The 19744-nt window shown below is 42.0% G+C and overlaps 1 protein-coding gene across 1 annotated transcript; it reads right to left on the bottom strand.

The window, feature by feature from the left end:
- Positions 1-287: 287 nt before the first annotated feature.
- LOC140453489 (heat shock cognate 71 kDa protein-like) lies at positions 288-19536 on the bottom strand. Its single transcript, XM_072548210.1, has 3 exons — positions 17640-19536; positions 4488-5600; positions 288-1734 (listed from the first exon to the last, which is right to left on the bottom strand). The coding sequence occupies exons 1-3, from the start codon at positions 18207-18209 to the stop codon at positions 1486-1488; spliced, it is 1932 nt and encodes a 643-aa protein (XP_072404311.1). The 5' UTR covers positions 18210-19536; the 3' UTR covers positions 288-1485.
- Between the last annotated feature and the right edge of the window lie 208 nt (positions 19537-19744).

Here is a 19744-nt window from a genome sequence, read left to right as displayed (position 1 = left end):
ACAAAGATTGGTGTAGCCACAAATTATGATATAGAAACCACACCCACTGTGGCACTACAGTCCACAAAGGATGTAATTGATTCAATTGAAATTGAAACCATTCTCAATGTTGATCTGTTACACTTTTTTGCAAGAATCATTGTGAGAGTTGCAATCAGCAGCTGCTGAAGATAAGCAACTGCAAGAGTTGCAAAAGACTATTATTCAGGATAAAGAATAATACTATTCATTAATACCCGACAGTATTAAAGAAGTACCCAAAAAGACTTGTTTATTTTAGTCAAACAGAGATAAATCATCTTCAAGGCAAACAAATACCAATAGCATTATGTCAGAATGTAATGTCTGTGTTGCACCAAGGACATATGGAGTATAGACCACACAAGATGGCTAGCAATGTAAATCTGCATACTGGCCAGGGATGAATCAGGATATTCAACAACTCATGAACACATTTGAGGCATGCCAAATGTACCAACCTTTTATATTGACATGATGTAGCAACAAATCTATATGTGGGAAGATTACATCCTTGTGACAGATTACATCTCCACATTTTCTATTGTTCAAAGACTTAATCGATGCATAATATCCCAGAATGGGTGGTGTCTGACAATAGACTACAATTTACTGGGAGCCATTTAAAGGTATGTATATTAAGTTGAGAGTGACCACATTGTCATCTTACAATTCACACTTAGATGATTTGCAGAACATAAGGTTCCTGCTACCAAAACGATCATCTAAGTGCTGAGCAACAAGGCAAGATTTTCAAATTGCATTGTTATATATTTGCACAACACCAATCAGAAAGGTTCCTCCTCCCCAGCACAACTTATGCTCAAGATCCAGGAGACACTTTTTTGAAGACAGAGGATAATGAAAGAGATGCATGAAAAGCAAGCTGGTAGATAACTACTAAAACTGCACACTAAACAGAGTGCAATTTAGAAAAACAAATGCAGACACTTCAATTTGAGCAAAGGTTTCTAAAAATAGGCAACCAAGCCAAATCATACAAAGTCGTCACTGATCATGGTGCTACATTGTAAATGGAACAGAAGCCAATTCAAACCAAAGTATGATACATCAATCATGCACTTTAATGTTCATATTTTTCAGAATCATATTCGACTGTTATGCATCCTGTTTGAATCACCTGTTGCTAAAATATCTTATTGACACGAACAAGCAGTTAATTTCCAGCTTGGTGTAGTGGTGAAAAATACAATTATTTATATCAAAACATATATTGTCGAAGAATTATTTTTGAGCATTGAGTCTGATGGTCTGTGCCTAACTGTAACCTACCATGTTCTAGTTTGGATCATACGCTGTCTTCTGTTTACATTATGGCTAATTTAATAGTTAAAGAATAAACCTGAACTTAAGAGAATAACCATGTGTCTGAAGAAAACAAATGTTATTTTAGTATATTATCGCTGGTGGAGAATAATTGTTGTTTCATATATTTTTCTGTTATCTTTAGTCCACTTCCTCTATAGTTGGTCCAGCAGATCCTGGGCTGCTTGCTTCTCCTGGAGGAAATCCCCCTGGACCAGGGGCAGCACCACTCTGGTACAGCTGAGCCATAACAGGATTACACACCTTCTCCAGCTCCTTCTGATGAAACTCAAACTCTTCTTTTTCAGCCATTTGGTTTCGATCTAGCCAATCGAGGGTCTCCTTTATCTTGTTCAAAACTTTCTGTTTGTCATCTTCACTCAGTTTACCCTGAAAAGATCAAATTAAGATATGAATCTCAGTCCATTAAGCAGGCAATAGAGTGGAGTTAAATCATTTTCATAGATACTGAGGTTTACGTCACATAGCTGCAAGAGCATTTTTATTGAATTATTGATGTCCAGGTTTTCTTCATATCATTACTGGGTCTGTGACTCTAAAACTGAAACCTCTGATGACTGACCACCTCCCTGCTCCCTCCCTTCCCACCCCCATCCCTGCCCCTGCCCCAACCCCCACCCCAACACCACTACCGCCACTGGTGTTGACTGTATCAAATTTTTTCTTGTTTGGAACTCTTCTATCAAGTCTTTCTTAACCTTATTTATGGAAAAGATTTGGTTTCTGTAATCTTTTAATTTTTCCATGTAACCGAAATCTTTCAACCCTTGTATAATCCTAGTAAATTTTGTCTATAATCTCTCTGATGTCTAGTTATCCTTGAAATATGGTGTCCAACAGAAATGACAAAATTCCAGCTGGGACCTAGCCAGTGTTGAATAAAGGTTGAGCTGAACTTCCATGCCTCTATAAAACCAAGGAATATGCATGTCTTTTTTAACTTGTCTGCCATCTTCAAAGATTTGTGGACATATATCCGAAGTTCTTTCTGTTTATGCATCCCCTTCAGTGTTGTAGTGTTTAGTTGTATTCCTTCTGTTTATTTTTCTTACCACAATAAATAATCTCACACCTTTCAGTGTTAATTTTAAATGCCACTTGTCTGCCCAATTCACCAGTACACTTCTTTCTTGGAGTCAACTACTATTCTCATTGTTATTTCTTATGTGAAGTAGTAATCAAAAAAGCATACTTGTTATTTTTTCATTACAAAGAGGCTATAATGAAGGGTCCAAATTGAAGCAGCAATGTGATCAGAATTTGAATATTCAAGAAAAGAAAATAAATAATAAAATAGCTTCCAAGTTGCAAAAGGGAAGACTTGATATCAAGCTATATTCAATTATTAAAAGTGTTGGAAATGCAAGTGAAATGTATTCTCTCACCTCCACATCTCTCCGTTTAGTGTCACTCATTTTTTTCTTATTCATTCACGGCATATAGCCTACCTGTGCCACTGTACCACCCACAGTGTGGGCGGCACAGTGGCACAGGTGGGTGGCACAGTGGCTAGCACTGCTGCCTCACAGCACCAGAGACCTGCATTCAATTCCCGCCTCAGGCGACTGACTGTGTGGAGTTTGCACATTCTCCCAGTGTCTACGTGGGTTTCCTCCGTGTGCTCTGGTTTCCTCCCACAGTCCAAAAATGTGCAGGTTAGGTGAATTGGCCATGCTAAATTGCCTGTAGTATTAGGTGCAGGGGTAAATGTAGGGAAATGGGTCTGGGTGGATGCGCTTCAGCGGGATGGTATGGACTTGATGGGCCGAAGGGCCTGTTTCCACACTGTAAGTAATATATAATATATTATAAATAATCTAATATATAGACATCACTGGCTATGACATTATTTATTACCCATCCTGAATTGCCCAGAGGGCAGTCAAGATTCTACCACATTGCTGTGGGTCTGGAGTCAGATGTAGGCCAGTCCAGGTAAAGATGGTAGTTTCCTTCCCTGAAGGATATTAGTGAACCAAATAGGTTTTTCCAACAATCAACAATAATTTCATGGTCATCATTAGACCCTTAACTGCAGAGTTTTACTGAATTTAAATTCCATTCTCTGCCTTGGTGGCATTCAAACCCATGTGTGCATCCTTCCTGTTCTTTGTCTATCTATATATGTATGTACCTGCATGTGCATATTCTTTTGAAGTCTGGAAGCAGATGGTTGTGTGGACATAAGCATGTACACTTTTGGTTGTCTCGGAGTGTATATGGTAAATTGTGAATGTGAGCATGTGCATATAATTGTGCATGTAAGCATGTGAATGCATTAGTGTAAGTACATATAAATGTATTTGTGAGTATGCATACATGCATGTGTGGTGGTATGAGTGTGTCTTTGTTTATTGAGTACTTATTATGTTTGATCACCCCATGTTTACAAACCCTGCTGAAAATGGTGACTATATGAAAATAGTGACCATTTCAGCACATTATGTAAGTCACTTTGCCCCCGTGGAACTGTATCTGAGCAAGAATCATGTATGTACTAGAGAAGAAAGAACAAAAACTAGCCAAGAAAAGGAGACATGGAGGACTGTTGGTCAGCACTATTGTATCTGAAATAATTCCATAAAACATTTTCAATTTACTCAGGAGACAACACTTACATTGTTTGTTTATGTATTTGTTCCAAAACAGCATGGTGGAAATGATCTAATTAAGCACTTTACACATTCAATGGTACTGTCACAAGTCCCTTGGGAAATCCTTTTGTTTAATCATCTCAAATCTGTCAGAATTCAAATGCTATGTACAGAATCAGATCATTAATCCTCAGATGCCTTGGCTTGGTTTTCTGCTCTTCGACTCCCTACTGTGATTTATACAACACTTTTCCATGATGTGATAAACTGTGCATAGTTAAGTGCTTTACACTCCTGCTTGCTCAAGCAGACAGATTCACTTGTGTTAAATGTATTAGTTTTTTTATTTCCAAAAATCTACAACCCTTGAGAATTTATGGAAACACTAGTGATTTGCAGTCAGTTAAAATGCATATTTTGAACAGCACATTATAACACTCTTTATATATTGATAGCTACATTAATGACACACTAGATTTTTTTCCCATAATCCATCTGCCTATTTGATATCACAGTATTGATTCCTACCTTTATGTTATCATATTCCACTGTGGATTTCACATTGTATGCGTAAGATTCGAGGGTGTTCTTGGCAGTTATCCGCAGTCGTTGTGCTTCATCATCTGCTTTGTAATGTTCTGCCTCGTTCACCATGCGATCAATATCCTCTTTGCTCAGACGCCCTTTGTCATTTGTGATGGTGATCTTATTCTCCTTACCAGTACTTTTGTCCACAGCAGAAACATTCAATATTCCATTGGCATCAATGTCAAAGGTGACCTCTATCTGAGGGACACCTCGGGGTGCAGGTGGGATTCCTATCAACTCAAACTTGCCTAGCAGGTTGTTGTCTTTGGTCATGGCTCGCTCACCCTCAAACACTTGGACCAGGACACCAGGTTGGTTGTCTGAGTATGTGGTGAAGATTTGGGTCTGCTTTGTGGGAATAGTTGTGTTTCTCTTGATGAGGGTTGTCATCACTCCCCCAGCTGTCTCAATACCCAATGATAGGGGTGTAACATCCAGAAGGAGCAAGTCCTGCACTGTTTCTGAGACATCTCCACTCAGAATGGCTGCTTGTACAGCTGCCCCATAAGCTACTGCCTCATCAGGATTGATGCTTTTATTCAACTCCTTCCCACTAAATAGGTCCTGCAAAAGTTTCTGTATCTTTGGAATTCTAGTAGATCCCCCCACAAGTACAATCTCGTGAATCTGGCTCTTGTCCATTTTGGCATCTCTTAGAGCTTTTTCCACGGGCTCCAAGGTTCCTCGGAAGAGATCGGAATTCAGCTCCTCAAACCGTGCCCGGGTGATGGAAGTATAGAAGTCTATACCTTCAAACAGGGAGTCAATCTCCAGGCTAGCCTGCGAGCTGGAGGACAGAGTTCGTTTTGCCCTTTCACAGGCAGTATGAAGGCGACGCACAGCTCGCTTGTTCCCACTGATATCCTTCTTGTATTTGCGCTTAAACTCTTCAACAAAGTGGTTCACCATACGGTTATCAAAATCCTCACCACCGAGGTGTGTGTCTCCAGCTGTGGATTTGACCTCGAAGACACCATCCTCTATTGTAAGAATTGACACATCAAAGGTTCCACCACCCAAATCGAAGATGAGGACATTACACTCCACTCCTACCTAAACAACAAACAAAACAATCTTCAGGGTACAATCCACACCAGTGGTTGTGATGGAAGGTGCAGTCATTCTGGTTGATCAGGGAAAAGTCAAGCCCTATTTGAAGGAACATTAACAATGTGAGGGCTGTTAAATAAATTAAAGGATTAAGGGGACGATACAATGGGATTCTAACGGTGAATATATTTTAACTCTCACTGCTGTAAAGAAAATAGGTTTGAGATGTATCCTGAAGGACAGTTTCAGACTGTATTTAATTTCCAATAGAAAAAAGAAACTCGGTGGGTGTGGCAGTATCTGTGGGGAAAAAAATTTTAATATTTCAAGTCTAATGACCTTTCTTCACAACTAGAAGCCCCCAGCAAAAGATGGTATTTACGCTAGCAATGGGACAGTTGGGAGGAAAAGGTGCTAGCAGATGGGCGGAGATGAACACAGAGTGAGCAAGAAAGGGTAGGCAGACAAAAGGATTGTTGATGGGGAAGAAGTTAGGTAGGTGATAATGGGGATTGTGAGTAGTTGTAAATCAGTTGGTTTTGCTGAAAGCAACCCTTTCATGACAGGAGTTAGGGGTGGGTAATGGAGAAGATTCATGTTCTGAAATTGTTAAACTTGATTTTGAATCCTGAATGATGTAAGGTATCTAAACGCATTGAGCTTTGCTGGAGTACTGCTGCAGGTCTGAGACAGAAAGTTGGCATAGGAACACAGTGGTGTGTTGAAATGTCAAAACAACTGTAAGCTCAGTTTTTTTTAAATGGGCAGAATGCAGGCGTTCCACAATCACCCAATCTGTGTTTTGTCTCCCCAGTTTAGTGGAAACTGCATTATTAGTGAATTAGTCTACTAGATTGAATAAAATGTTTCACCTGGGAGGTGTGTCTGGAGCCTTGGATGGTAAGGATATAAATGGACAAGTATTGCACTTTCAGTGATTAAATAAGGTAATAGATTGGGACATGGTGAGGAGAAGAAACAAAATGTTTCACCATGTCCTACGAAACCAGAGTTAAATCAATTTAATACATTCAGCAGGTTTGTCTGATACATAATAGATGTTGGGAATGTTTTGAATTTATTTTAATCACACTGGAAAATATTCATTGTAATTCTTAATTGCAAATAATAGTAATTAGTAGGCAATGGAATATCGTACAATTATTGGCTGAGACTTTTCCCTTATTATCTATTATCCAGCATTTCTTTTCTATATCCAGAGGTGCATTTACACAACTGAACGTTTTGTTTCGCATCACCAAATCACCCTTTGTGTTAATCAACTACCACTGGCAAATTACCCGCGTTCTCTAACTGATCAATTTACGGGCAAAAACCGTTAATGGTAATATAGACCATCAAATGTGAGGGAGAGAATGCGAAATCAAAATGGGGTTGGAAGGAGCAGGTTTTATTTTACACATCCAGCAGTGCTCTTACATAGAACTGAGGGAGGGAGCGAAATTAAACGGGGGTTGGAAGGAGTTATTTTTTAATTTATTTAAAACTTAGCACAACTGTCTCCTAGTTAGAGCATATTCTAATGACTTTTTTTTGGGTTGGTGTTTAGTAAATCAAGGACATTGCTTTAATCTTGCTACAGCCATTTCCGGTCCAGCAGGGCTCCTGAGCAGGCTCAGGTTTTGTTTCAATTAAAAGAAAGTAAACTGCTATTTCGTTGCTTTCTTCTATCTCACGGTTTATCACGTCTTCTGCTCCCGACTGTTTTCCTGGGCAGTTTTTAAGCCAGCCCTATTCATTACCTCTCCCACAAGGGTTCAGGTGAGCTGCGAAAGGGGAGGAGCGAACTGGCCAGACAGAAAAAGGGAAGTGGTGGTCTGAGCGCTCAGTGAGTAGGAGAGGTTTCTGAGTGTGAGAGAAGGTGGGAGTTGTGAAAGTTGTGCATAGGGCAAGTGAGAATCGAGGAAAGCGAAAAGCCGGAGCAGGACTTCAGTTGAAATAGTAGTGATTTTCTAATATTTAGTGAATCTTTGAATTTGTAAGATGATGTTTGGGCCGTTAGCTTCAAAGTACGCAAAAATGTTTTTAAGATTGAAACTACAGGTCAGGAAAGCAACCACTCCTTGTTACGGGCTTTTTACAAAAAGTGATTCTTTTTTTCTTTCACACGTCTTATTTTAGGAACATAACAGTTATCTTTTGTTTAACTATGTTATGTGTAAAGTTCTTTCAACCAAATAAAATTAGAAGCAAAATTAAGATTTATCTCAAGGTAAATATAATTTACCATAATAATACAGCCTACTTTCATTCTGATTTGGACCAAGTTCGGTACTCATGGAGATGGCCTCAACCGGAACCTTGGGTTCATATCACTCTACAGGTGACCTCACTGCACTGCGCGCACGCTCCTACAGACCCAAACGCTCACCCAGACCCTCGCTTCTACACAAGCTCTCTCTCATACACTCCCATACGTTCATACATACACTCCCACAAGCGCCCTCTCGAAGAATTCTACCCCTTTACACTCACACAAACACATATAAGTTTGTGGGGTGAATTTGTACTTGCAGAACTATATTTTATTTTGCTCAAAACTGCTTAAATCTATGTAAGATTCTGTAAGCCCCTTTTTTTACATTAGAATCAGTCTGAACGTTGGGGCACAGACAGGGCACCTCCCACCTTCGGTGCATTATCTGGGCCAACGTGGCACCTATTGTTAAAGGTCACTTGAGAATGTAACTTTAAGAAAGTTCTGGAATTTACATATGAAAGAACTGAAACCAACAAGCCCATTCTAAAAGATGAGACTTAATAAACAATGCAGGTTTTTTTCAATACCTGTACATAATTTCAGTTATATCACACTGTAAACTTTTGCTATAAATTCTGTGTCCTAAGATGTTATACTCCACAACAACCTGGTGAAAGAGCAGCACTCCAAAAACTAGTGCTTCCAAATAAACCTGTTGGGCTATAACCTGGTGTGTGTTTTTTAACTTTGTACTTTCATTCTGTAATGCAACCTAATCTCCAGTTAATTGATAGTCTGTTTGTATGGTTTAATGAAATTTCTTGTCACTGTACATTGTAACCTACTTCATTTTGTAATGTAATCTACTCTTGTATGTTTGCTTAGTGTCAAGTTGTAAATTTTTTCACTGTCATTGTATTTTGTGACCTAGGCTTATGGCATAACGTGCTACTGTCGTTGTACATTGTGGCTTAGTTTTTCCACCTTCCTACTGCAACTAATTCTGTACATCTCCTGAATTTTCATCAGTGCAACTTTTGATATTCTACCCTCAACTCCTGGAAACAACTCATCTCTGATTATCTCTGAACTTGGACAATAACAAATCCATATTTAATGACAACTTCACTCTACCTTCATCAACATTATCCCACGACAAAACCTATGATGTTAATCTAGACTCTATTGCGTTATTCCTATTTATTTCTCACTTAGATTATGTATTCCAATAATTGCTGCTTAAGTTTTCAGTTTTTGTATGCATTTGACTTCCCACTCCAGAGCTGAGTCCATTATTTCCATTTACACTTTTTGTTCACTTTTTCTGTTTAGCCCTCCTGGAACATCATTCCCCCACCCCCTCAACCCTGTTGTTGTGCCTCTTTTCATTTCTCTTTTCTGAAGCAGTCTGCTCTTCCAAACCCAGCCTTGCAGTTTTCTTCAACTTTTCTGGCAGCGCCTAGGCTTGATTCCCTCTTAGTTGAAGAGTGTGGTGCTGAAAAAGCACAGCAAGTCAGGCAGCATCTGAGGAGCCAGTGTTGAGTTGGTCACCGGAAATGGAGATGGAGAGGTCAGGAAGGGGAGGGAGGTGTCTGACGTGGTCCAGGTATACTTGAGGTCAGGGTGGAAGGTGTTTGTGAAGTTAATGAACTGTTAAACCTCCTTGTGGGAGCACGAGGTAGCACCGATACAGTCATTGATGATGTAGAGGAAAAGGTGGGGACTGGTGCCAGTGTAGCTGCAGAATCTTAGAATCCCTACAGTGTGGAAACAGGCCATATGGCCCAACAAGTCCACACCAACCCTCCCAACCAAACCCATTACTCTACATTTACTCCTGACTAATGCACCTAACCTACACACCCTGGAACACCATGCGCAATTTGGCATAGCCAATTCACCTAATCTGCACATTTTTGGATTGGGGGTGGAAACCAGTTCCATGTACCCAATGAAAGGAAATGTTTCCACCCAACCATACTTTCCACCTTTTGCCCTGTCAAAGCTGTCACTGTGGTGGTGTGGCTGGTATAATGAAATCACTCCTTGGCCTATCCAGTTACTGCTCTTAGTGTCATGTTGTAATGTTATCTACTGTCAATGCATTTTTATGATCCAGGCTTATGGCATTATATGTGCTATAGTTGTTGTATATTGTGGCTTAGTTTTTTTGCATCTTTTTACTGCAACTAATTCTGTACACCTCCTGAATTTTCATTCTGATGCAAATAATTCCATCAGTGCAACTTCCGATATTCTATCCACATTTTCACCTTTGTCAACCATCTCACATTATTCCATTGTTCTCATTTTATAATCCTTGTTCACTATTGCCATTCCATGAAGAGGCAGGCATAGCTGGGGCCCATGCAAGTGTCCATTGCTATCCTTTGGTCTGGAGGAAAAAGGAGGATTGGAAGGAGAAATTGTTGCAGGTGAGGCCTGACTGGCTGTGTTTTTCCAGCACCACTCTCTTCGACCCTGATCTCCAGCATCTGCAGTCCTCACTTTCTCCTAGCTGATTCCCTCTTAGACAAGTCTGCAGTTCAGCCAGTCAAATAAGAGTGTCAGTGGAAGGGTACTGGTTGGGTTGGCATGAGAGGAAGAAATGGGGGACTTTGAGGCCTTTTTGATGGTGAATAGATGTGTAGAGGGACTGGATGTCCATGGTGAAGATTAGATATTGGGGATAGGGAAATGAAAGTAATGGTGGAGGTGGAGGTGGAGGGTGTGGGTGGTGTCCCGAACGTAGGTGGGAGTTCCTGGACTAAGGGGTCAGGATGGTGTCAAGGAATACAGAGATATGTTTGGTGGGGCAGGAAGAGGCTGAGACAATGGGTTGACCGGGGCAGTCACGTTTGCGAATTTTGGATAGGAGGTTGAATCGGGCAGTGCGGGGTTCCTGGACAATGAGGTTGGAGGCTGCGGATGGGAGATCCCCAAAGGTGATGAGGTTGTGGGTGGTCTGGGAAATAATGGTTGGTGATGAGAGGTGAGATCGTGGTTGAGCGGGCAGTAGGAGGAGGCATCCACGAATTGGCGCCTGGCTTCAGCCTTAGAATTTGGAGTAACAAATTGCACACTTACTGTGAATCCTCGTCCAAGGATGCCTACCTTGAAGAAAGTCTCCTCTTCCCTCTCTCGCAAGCCTCATTCCTGATGAAGGGCTTACGCCCGAAACATTGCTCCTGCTCCTTGGATACTGCCTGACTGACTCTGTTTTTCCAGCACCCCATTCTTGAGTCTGATCTCCAGCATCTGCAGTCCTCACGTTCTCCTAATTGATTCCTTCTTAGACAAGTCTACAGCTTCTCTCTGTGCCTGCCTTGGCATCTTCCAAATGGCTGTGCAGGACAGTTGGCATATGAGCAGAATTCCAATTGCTTCAATGGAATGACAATTTTTTTAAAGATGTTTTCTACCCAGCGCACCAACTGGAAGCTGATCTTGTTATTCTCCTCCCCATTCAAATTGCCCTTCCTGCTGCTGACCCTGTGAACTCTTCAAACAGATCAGCTATTACCTCCCTCTCTGCATGACCCCCCCCCCCCCCCCCGCCTCACCCAAGAATATATGTTCACTTGTGAACAATGCCCTACCCATCCTTGAACCCTCTACATCCTAGCCTGATGAAAATCTGACTGAGGGAGGCTGCCATCCCTTTAAAGGAAATGTTTCCACCCAACCATACTTTCCACCTTTTGCCCTGTCAAAGCTGTCACTGTGGTGATGTGGCTGGTATAATGAAATCACTCCTTGGCCTATCCAGTTATTGCTCTTAGTGTCATGTTGTAATGTTATCTACTGTCAATGCATTTTTATGATCCAGGCTTATGGCATTATATGTGCTATAGTTGTTGTATATTGTGGCTTAGTTTTTTTGCATCTTTTTACTGCAACTAATTCTGTACACCTCCTGAATTTTCATTCTGATGCAAATAATTCCATCAGTGCAACTTCCGATATTCTATCCACATTTTCACCTTTGTCAACCATCTCACATTATTCCATCGTTCTCATTCTATAATCCTTGTTCACTATTGCCATTCCATCTACGAGAAAGGTTTTCTTGGAGTCATTATCACTTTATTCTATGTTGTCTTTCTTGGTTGTTTTTCCCAAAAGTATCATTTCACATTTCTCTGCACTAAGTTTCACCTACTACGTGTTCACCCATTCCACCAGCCTGTCTATGTTCACTTGAAGGATATCTCTTGTGTCTATTTTCCCACACTTCATAGCACTTCCAAATGTCATCCATAAATTTTGAACTTGCGCTTGCACACTACTATAGTTCATTATTATAGATACAGAAAAGCAATTATTTAACACTGATTGCTAGGATGCCAAAATGAATATCCTTTAGTCTGAAAGACAACCATTCATCACTACTCCACTACTCTCTGCTTTTCATCATTCAACCAACTTCATATCATTGTTGCTTTTGTTCCATCAGTTTTATCTTTACCGATATTGCCACAAACTCAGTATCATAGCAACCAACTTCATCCATCACCTTGGCAACCATCTGAGGCTGAAACAGACTTTTCACATACAGCATTTGACCTTGAGATGAGCTACACCGCTGTAATTGTGGGTAGTAACCCGAAACTTTGCCGAGTTAGCTAAAATGAGAAAAACATATGAAGGTTGCTCTATTGAAAAATCAATCAAATGGTGATCTAATCATTAGAAAATCACTGGGCCATGTCTTAATGCTTTCTGAAGGGTTGTGTTTAAATTAAGAGCTGTAACTCACTATGAGATGGACTGCACTGGTGATGCTGTCTGACTGAAGTTCTCATTTAAAACAGACGCATGCACTAGATGTTTGTTGTACCTTTTGTCAACAAAACAGTGGATCATATGTTGCATAAATATTATAGGTTATTGGATGACATAAAAGCTACAAGGAAATAGCTTGTGAGCAGGCTGAACAAGCTGACAGGAGGTAGGATTTATTCAAACTGAGAGATAAGCCTCTAATTAAAAAAACAGGCAGTTGTCTTAAAGAGTGAAAAATTAACTGGACCCTGGAAAATATTACACTTTTGTGATGTTTCTCAATGGTCACCCAGGTTGATAGTGCTGTTAAGAAGGCATATGGTGTGTTAGGTTTCATTGGTAGAGGGATTGAGTTCCGGAGCCGCAATATCATGCTACAACCAAACATAATGCTGGTGCGGCCACACCTGGAATATCGTGTACAGTTCTGGTCACCATATTTCGGGAAGGATGTGGAAGCATTGGAAAAGGTGCAGAGGAGCTTTACCAGGATATTTCCTGGTCTGGAGGGAAGGTCTTATGAGGAAAGACAGAGATTTGGGTCTGTTCTCATTGGAATGAAGAAGGCTACGAGGGGATTTGATAGAGATGTACAAGATGATCAAAGGATTATATACGGTAGACAGTGAAAGTCTTTTTCCTAGAATGATGACGCCAGCTTGTACGAGGGGGCATAACTACAAATTGAGGGGTGATAGATTTAAGACAGATATCAGAGGCAGGGTCTTTACTCAGAGAGTGGTAAGGGCATGGAATGCCCTACCTGTCAATATAGTCAACTGAGCCACATTAGGGACATTTGAACAATCCTTGGATAAGCACATGGATGATGATGGGTTGGGCTAGGGGGACAAGCTGAGACTAGTTCACAGGTCGGCGCGACATTGAGGGCCAAAGGGCCTGTACTGCGCTGTATTGTTCTATGTTCTAATTGTGGAAGATTGGAATGTTAAAGATTGTAAATACAGTCTGTATGTATGGAAAAGAAGAATAAGAAATTGTCCTCTAAGTAATAGCTAGTAGGAGTCATCTGACCAATGACTGGATGTTGAGATAGCAGGCTGATCACCTGTTTGCCTGATCCTCAAACATGTCATAGAGATGTACAGCACGGAAACAGTTCCTTCGGTCCAACTCATCCATGCCGACCCAATCTAGTCCCACCTGCCAGCACCCGGCCCATATCCCTCCAAACCCTTCCTATTCATACACCCATCCAGCAGTTAGCACTGCTGCCTCACAGCGCCAGAGACCCGGGTTCAATTCCTGCATCAGGCAACTCTCTGTGTGAAGTTTGCACTTTCTCCCCGTGTATGCGTGGATTTCCTCTGGGTGCTCTGGTTTCCTCCCACAATCCAAAAAAATGTGCAAATTAGGTGAATTGGCCATGCTAAATTGCCCGTAGTGTCAGGTGAAGGGGTAAATGTAGGGGAATGGGTCTGGGTGGGTTGTGCTTCGGCGGGTCGTTGTGGACTTGTTGGGCCAAAGGGCATGTTTCCACACTGTGAGTAATCTAATCCAAATGTTGCAATCGTACCACCCTCCATCACTTCCTCTGGCAGCTCATTCCATACACTTACCACCCTCTGCATGAAAACATTGCCCCTTAGGTCTCTTTTGTATCTTTCCCCTCTCACCCTCAACCAATACCATCTAGTTCTGGACTCCCCCATTCCAAGGAAGAGATTTTGTCTATTTATCCTTTCCATGCCCCTCATGATTTTATAAGCCTCCATAAGATCATCACTCAACCTCCAACATTCCAGGCAAAACAGCCCCAGCCTATTCAACCTCTCTATAGCTCAAATCATCCAATCCTGGCAACATCCTTGTAAATCTTTTCTGAACCCTTTCAGGTTTCACAACATCCTTCCGATAGGAAGGAGACCAGAATTGCATGCAATATTCCAAAAGTGGCCTAACCAATGTCCTGTACAGCCACAACATGACCTCCCAACTCCTGTACTCAATACTCTGACCAATAAAGGAAAGTATACGAATGCATGCAAACCAAGTCACTTGCAATTGTAAGCATTGTACAGTAAGCTTGTGATATATACCGATTGCAGCATTTTTGGAATGTACCTTGCTTTAATACAGAATAATTGTTTATATATCATTGTTAGAACTGCCTTGATTAAACCTGATCAACCAGGGAAAGTTAGAATAAAAGCCTACATTACCAAAACCAATCTATTTCCATAGAACAATAGGATTTAGGAACAGGTTTCAGCCATGGTTGATCTGGTTGCCTCCAGCACCACAGAACTCACAACTCCCTTTATCTATCAATAATCTATGTAACTCTGCCTTGAATTAATTCAATAATCCAACATCCATTATTTTTTGTTGAAGTGATTTCAATGCTGTTAAGCCTCCTGAGAAAATTAAAATTCTCATCACTTTTGCTTTGAAAGGGAGAAAGGGATTATCCTTAAATAGTGTCACTGAGTATGACCAGGGATAGGCACATATGGGATCCCACCATGCATCTAAGCATCCCTCAACTGATGCCCAACCTAATGTCAGTGTGCTTTTATAGGGCTGCTCTCTCGTTAGAATGATTTAAATTGAGGTCACCACACCTCAGGCAAGGGAAAATGTTAAGAAGAAGAGTCTTTCATGGTAACCTCAGGTAATGCAGGAACTGAAACCATGCTGTTGGTGTCATACTGCATTACAAATCAGCCAACTATAGTTACTAAGTTTGGAGATGACACTAAAATTGGAGGTGTAGTGGACAGTGAAGGAGGTTACCTCAGAGTACGATTGGATCTTGATCAGATGGGCCACTGGGCTGAGAAGTGGCAGATGGAATTTAATTTAGGTAAATGTGAGGTGCTGCATTTTGGAAAGGCAAGTCAGGGCAGGACTTATACACTTAATGGTAAGGTCCTGGGGACTGTTGCTGAACAACAGTGCAGGTTCATTTTTCCTTGAAAGTGGAGTCGCAGGTAGATAGGATAGTGAAGAAGGCATTTGGTATGCTTTCCTTTATTGGTCAGGGTATTGAGTATAGGAGTTGAGAGGTCAAATTGCAGTTTTACACAACATTGGTTAGACCACTTTTGGAATATTGTGTGAATTTCTGTTCTCCCTCCTATAGGAAGGATATTGTGAAACTTGAAAGGGTCAGAAAAAATTTACAAGGATGTTGCCAGGGTTAGAAGGTTTAAGCTACAAGGAGAGGCTGAATAAGCTGGGACTATTTTTCCTGGAACATCGGAGGCTGAGGGGTGACATTAATGAGGTTTATAAAGTCACGAGGGTCATGGATAGGGTAAGTAGACAAGTTCTTGCCCCTGGGATGGGGGAATCCAGAGCTAGAGGTCATACGTTTAAGGTGAAAGGGGAAAGATTTAATGGCAACTAAAGGGCACAGAGGGTGGTGCGTACATGGAATGCGCTGCCAGAGGAAGTGATGGAGGCTGGTACAATTACAACATTTAAGAGGCATCTGGATGGGTATATGAATAGGAAGGGTTTGGAGGGATATGGGCCGAGTGCTGGCAGGTGGGACCAGATTAATTTATGATATCTGGTCAGCATGGAAGAGTTGGACAGAAAGGTCTGTTTCTGTGCTGTATATTTCTGACTATGACCCTTAAAACATACTTCTGGGGCAGGTGGGACTTGAACCTAGGTCTGGCTCAAAGGGAGGGACACTACCACTGCACACCCAGTTTTCCCAGTGTACTGTCCTTTGCTCAACCATCTTCAGCTGCTTCATCAAAGATCCTCTCTCCACCATAAGGCTGAAATGGGGAGGTTAGATGATGATTGTGCAATGTTTAAAACCATTCACAATTCCTCACATTCTGAGGCAGTACATATCCAAATGCAGCACAACATGGACAATATCAGGTTTGGGCTGACAAATGACAAGTAAAATTTGTGCCACACAAGTGCCAGGCAATGACCATCTCCAACAAGAGCATATCTAACAATTGCTCCTTGACATTCTATGGCATTGCTATAACGAAATCCCTCAGTGTCAATATCCTTGAGGTGACCTTTGACCACAACTCAACTGGATTTGCTGCATAGGTGTTGTGGTTGCAAGAGCAGGTCAGAGTCTAGGAATCTTACAATGAATCACTCAGCTGCTGGCTTCCCCAAAGCCTATCTACCATCCAAAATACACAAAGTCAGGAGTGTGATGGAATATTCTCCACTTGCCTGGATGAGTGCAACCCCAACAACACACGAAGCTGAACACCATACTGGACAAAGTAGCCAACTTGATTGGTAGCACATCTGCAAATGTTCACTGCTTCACCACTGATGCTCAGTAGCAGCAGCATAGACCATCTACAAGATGAACTGCAGAAATTATCCATGACTTCTTAAACAACATTTAACAAACAGTTTAATAAATCATGAGGGGCATGGATAGGATAAATAGACACAGTTTTTTTCCCTGGGGTGGGGGAGTCCAGAACTAGAAGGCATAGGTTTAGGGTGGGAGGGGAAAGATTTAAAAGGGACCTCTAAGAGGGAATGTTTTCACACAGAGGGTGGTACATGTATGAAATGAGCTGCCAGAGGATGTGGTAGAGGCTGGTACAATTGCAACATTTAAGAGGCATTTGGATGGGTATATGAATAGGAAGGGTTTGGAGGGATATGGGCCAGATGCTGGCAGGTGGGACTAGATTGGGTTGGGATATCTGGTCAGCATGGACAGGTTGGACCAAAGGGTCTGTTTCCATGCTGTACATCTCTATGACTCTATGATTCTATAAACCCATGTTCACTACCATCTAGAAGGAGACACTCGGGAACACTACCACCTGCAAGTTCCCCTCCAAACCTCACACCATTCTGACTTTGAAATGTATGGCTGAAGTTCAGCATTGCTGAGTCCAAATCTTGGACCATCCATTCCTTAAGGGTATTGTGGGTCTACCTGCATCAAATAGACTGCAGTGGTTCAAGAAGGCCACCTTCTCAAGAGCAACTAACAGGTACCCAATAAATGCTGGCCCAGCCAGCAAAACCCACATCCAATGAATTACTAAACAGAAATAACCCACCCTCTTGTCCAAGCCATAGGCGATGGCGGCGGCAGTGGGCTCATTAATAATCCTGAGGACATTGAGCCCGCTGATAGTCCCTGCGTCCTTGGTCGCTTGGCGCTGGGAATCGTTGAAGTAAGCGGGGACCGTGATCACCGCGCTCGAAATGCTCTTTCCCAGGTAAGCCTCGGCGATCTCCCTCATCTTGGCTAACACCATGGAGGAAATCTCTTCTGCGTAGAAAGTCTTAGTTTCCCCCTTGTGCTGAACCTCAACTTTGGGTCTGGAGGAGTCATTGATCACTTTAAAAGGCCAATGTTTAAGGTCGGTCTGCACAGTAGCATCGTCGTATCTCCTGCCGATCAGTCTCTTGGCGTCAAATATGGTGTTCTGGGGGTTCATGGCCACTTGGTTCTTAGCCGCGTCTCCGATCAGTCTCTCGGTGTCGGTGAACGCCACATAACTGGGGGTGGTGCGGTTCCCCTGGTCATTGGCGATAATCTCCACCTTGCCATGCTGGAAGACCCCAACACAGGAGTAGGTGGTGCCCAGATCGATGCCCACCGCCGGGGTGCTTTTGGAGCTCATGATTGCGGGAAGAGAAGCGAATGGTGCCCAGACTGTGCTGCCAGGGCTGCTGGGAGGCTCTTTATACCCACGTTAGAAAGTTCTGGGCGCTTGTGACTGGGATTGATCCAAGAGTTTAGCATTTGGCCGTGATGAGGTTACCAGAAATAGAGCGATTTGTCAACACAGAAGCATCACTGGAGGTAACCAAATCCAACCATAGTGACATAGCTTTGCACAGAGAGTCAATAACTGATCGGAGCAGGGAATCCATATCGAATCAAATTATTGACAACTGATCGGAAGAAAGTGACGGGATTGAATCAAAGCAGGACATGGGAAGCAATTAACTGCTGCCTACTTAATCTCTCCGCTCAACTGTATTTTCCTAACGTTTTTGTACTTTTTGATTCCTTTTTCTCCCCACCAGTGTTGTGTTTCCTTGCTCTCCCTCTGCTCCTGTCTCTTGTATTTACTTCATTGCTAGAGTTTCCCCTTCTGCCTGTGGCAGGCTCCCACTGGTAGGGCAGAGGTCAGGCCGCACCTGCTGGAAGTTTAGCAAAATTGTGTTTGGGAGTCTCAGTACGCAGCAGAAAAGATCTATTTCCAGCAGCGTGTTCTCCCAGGGTCATTACTTTATTAATATCAAAATCGCTGTCGCATTCAGACCCTATCTAAAAGCTGTCCCCTGCTGCCATCCCTGGCTGTTACATCTTCCAGGCCCAAAATGATTTTGATTGAGCAATGGTTAAGAATGACAGCTCCTTGAACCCTCTTTAAATACTTCGGTTGTTCAATAACCAGTTACTGTGGTGAATTAGTCACTTGGACGTGTCGCAGGATCTGTGAAGAATGGGAAATGAATTGGACTGTGCCTAATATTTGGCTCTGAACCCGAAATCTTTGCTTTGTCTCCACAGATGTTGCCAGACCTACTTATTTTTCCAGCAATTTCTGTTTCTGTTGTTAATAATTTCTGTCAGTGGGCTGTGTACGTTCCTAAATTGAATTCCTTGCTATTCACTCCGACACCCAGTTAATATCGCAGCCTGGAAGCGGAGCGCTGGTGGTTTTGGTGACGTATCCAGCTAAGAACCAAAATTTATCTTCCCTTCACATTCCCATTTGGCAGATAATCCAGGTCAACATTCTCTCCGACAAATCTCATAAACAAACCTTTCCTGTATCATAAAAACTGCGACTGCTGGAAATCAGAAACAAAACCAGGAAAGCTCCAAAAGAGAAAATGCTGGAAAAGCTCAGCAGGTCTGGCAGCGTCTGTGGAGAGAAATCAGAGTTAACCTTTCGAGTTCAGTGACCTTTTCCTCTTCGCGCTGGATCTCCATCACTAACCGTGTCCGCCTAGATCTTTCTTCGAATTTGCATACGATGTTTTTCACAATTCGTCATGCTACTAATTCAGTTTTTAAAAGAAATGTTTTTTCGAGATGTCAGCGTCTGGCACAGTATACATCGCCCATCCCTAATTCGGTCATTTGTGGACGCAATTGCTTCTTATAAATCACTTATGAACAATTCAAACTTGGCCACGTCAT

The sequence above is a fragment of the Chiloscyllium punctatum genome, chromosome 27 (genome assembly GCF_047496795.1).
Source record: "Chiloscyllium punctatum isolate Juve2018m chromosome 27, sChiPun1.3, whole genome shotgun sequence".
In the NCBI taxonomy this organism is placed as follows: domain Eukaryota; kingdom Metazoa; phylum Chordata; class Chondrichthyes; order Orectolobiformes; family Hemiscylliidae; genus Chiloscyllium; species Chiloscyllium punctatum.
Note: the sequence above shows the minus strand (reverse complement) of the source record. Positions and strands in the feature narration are given on the sequence as shown.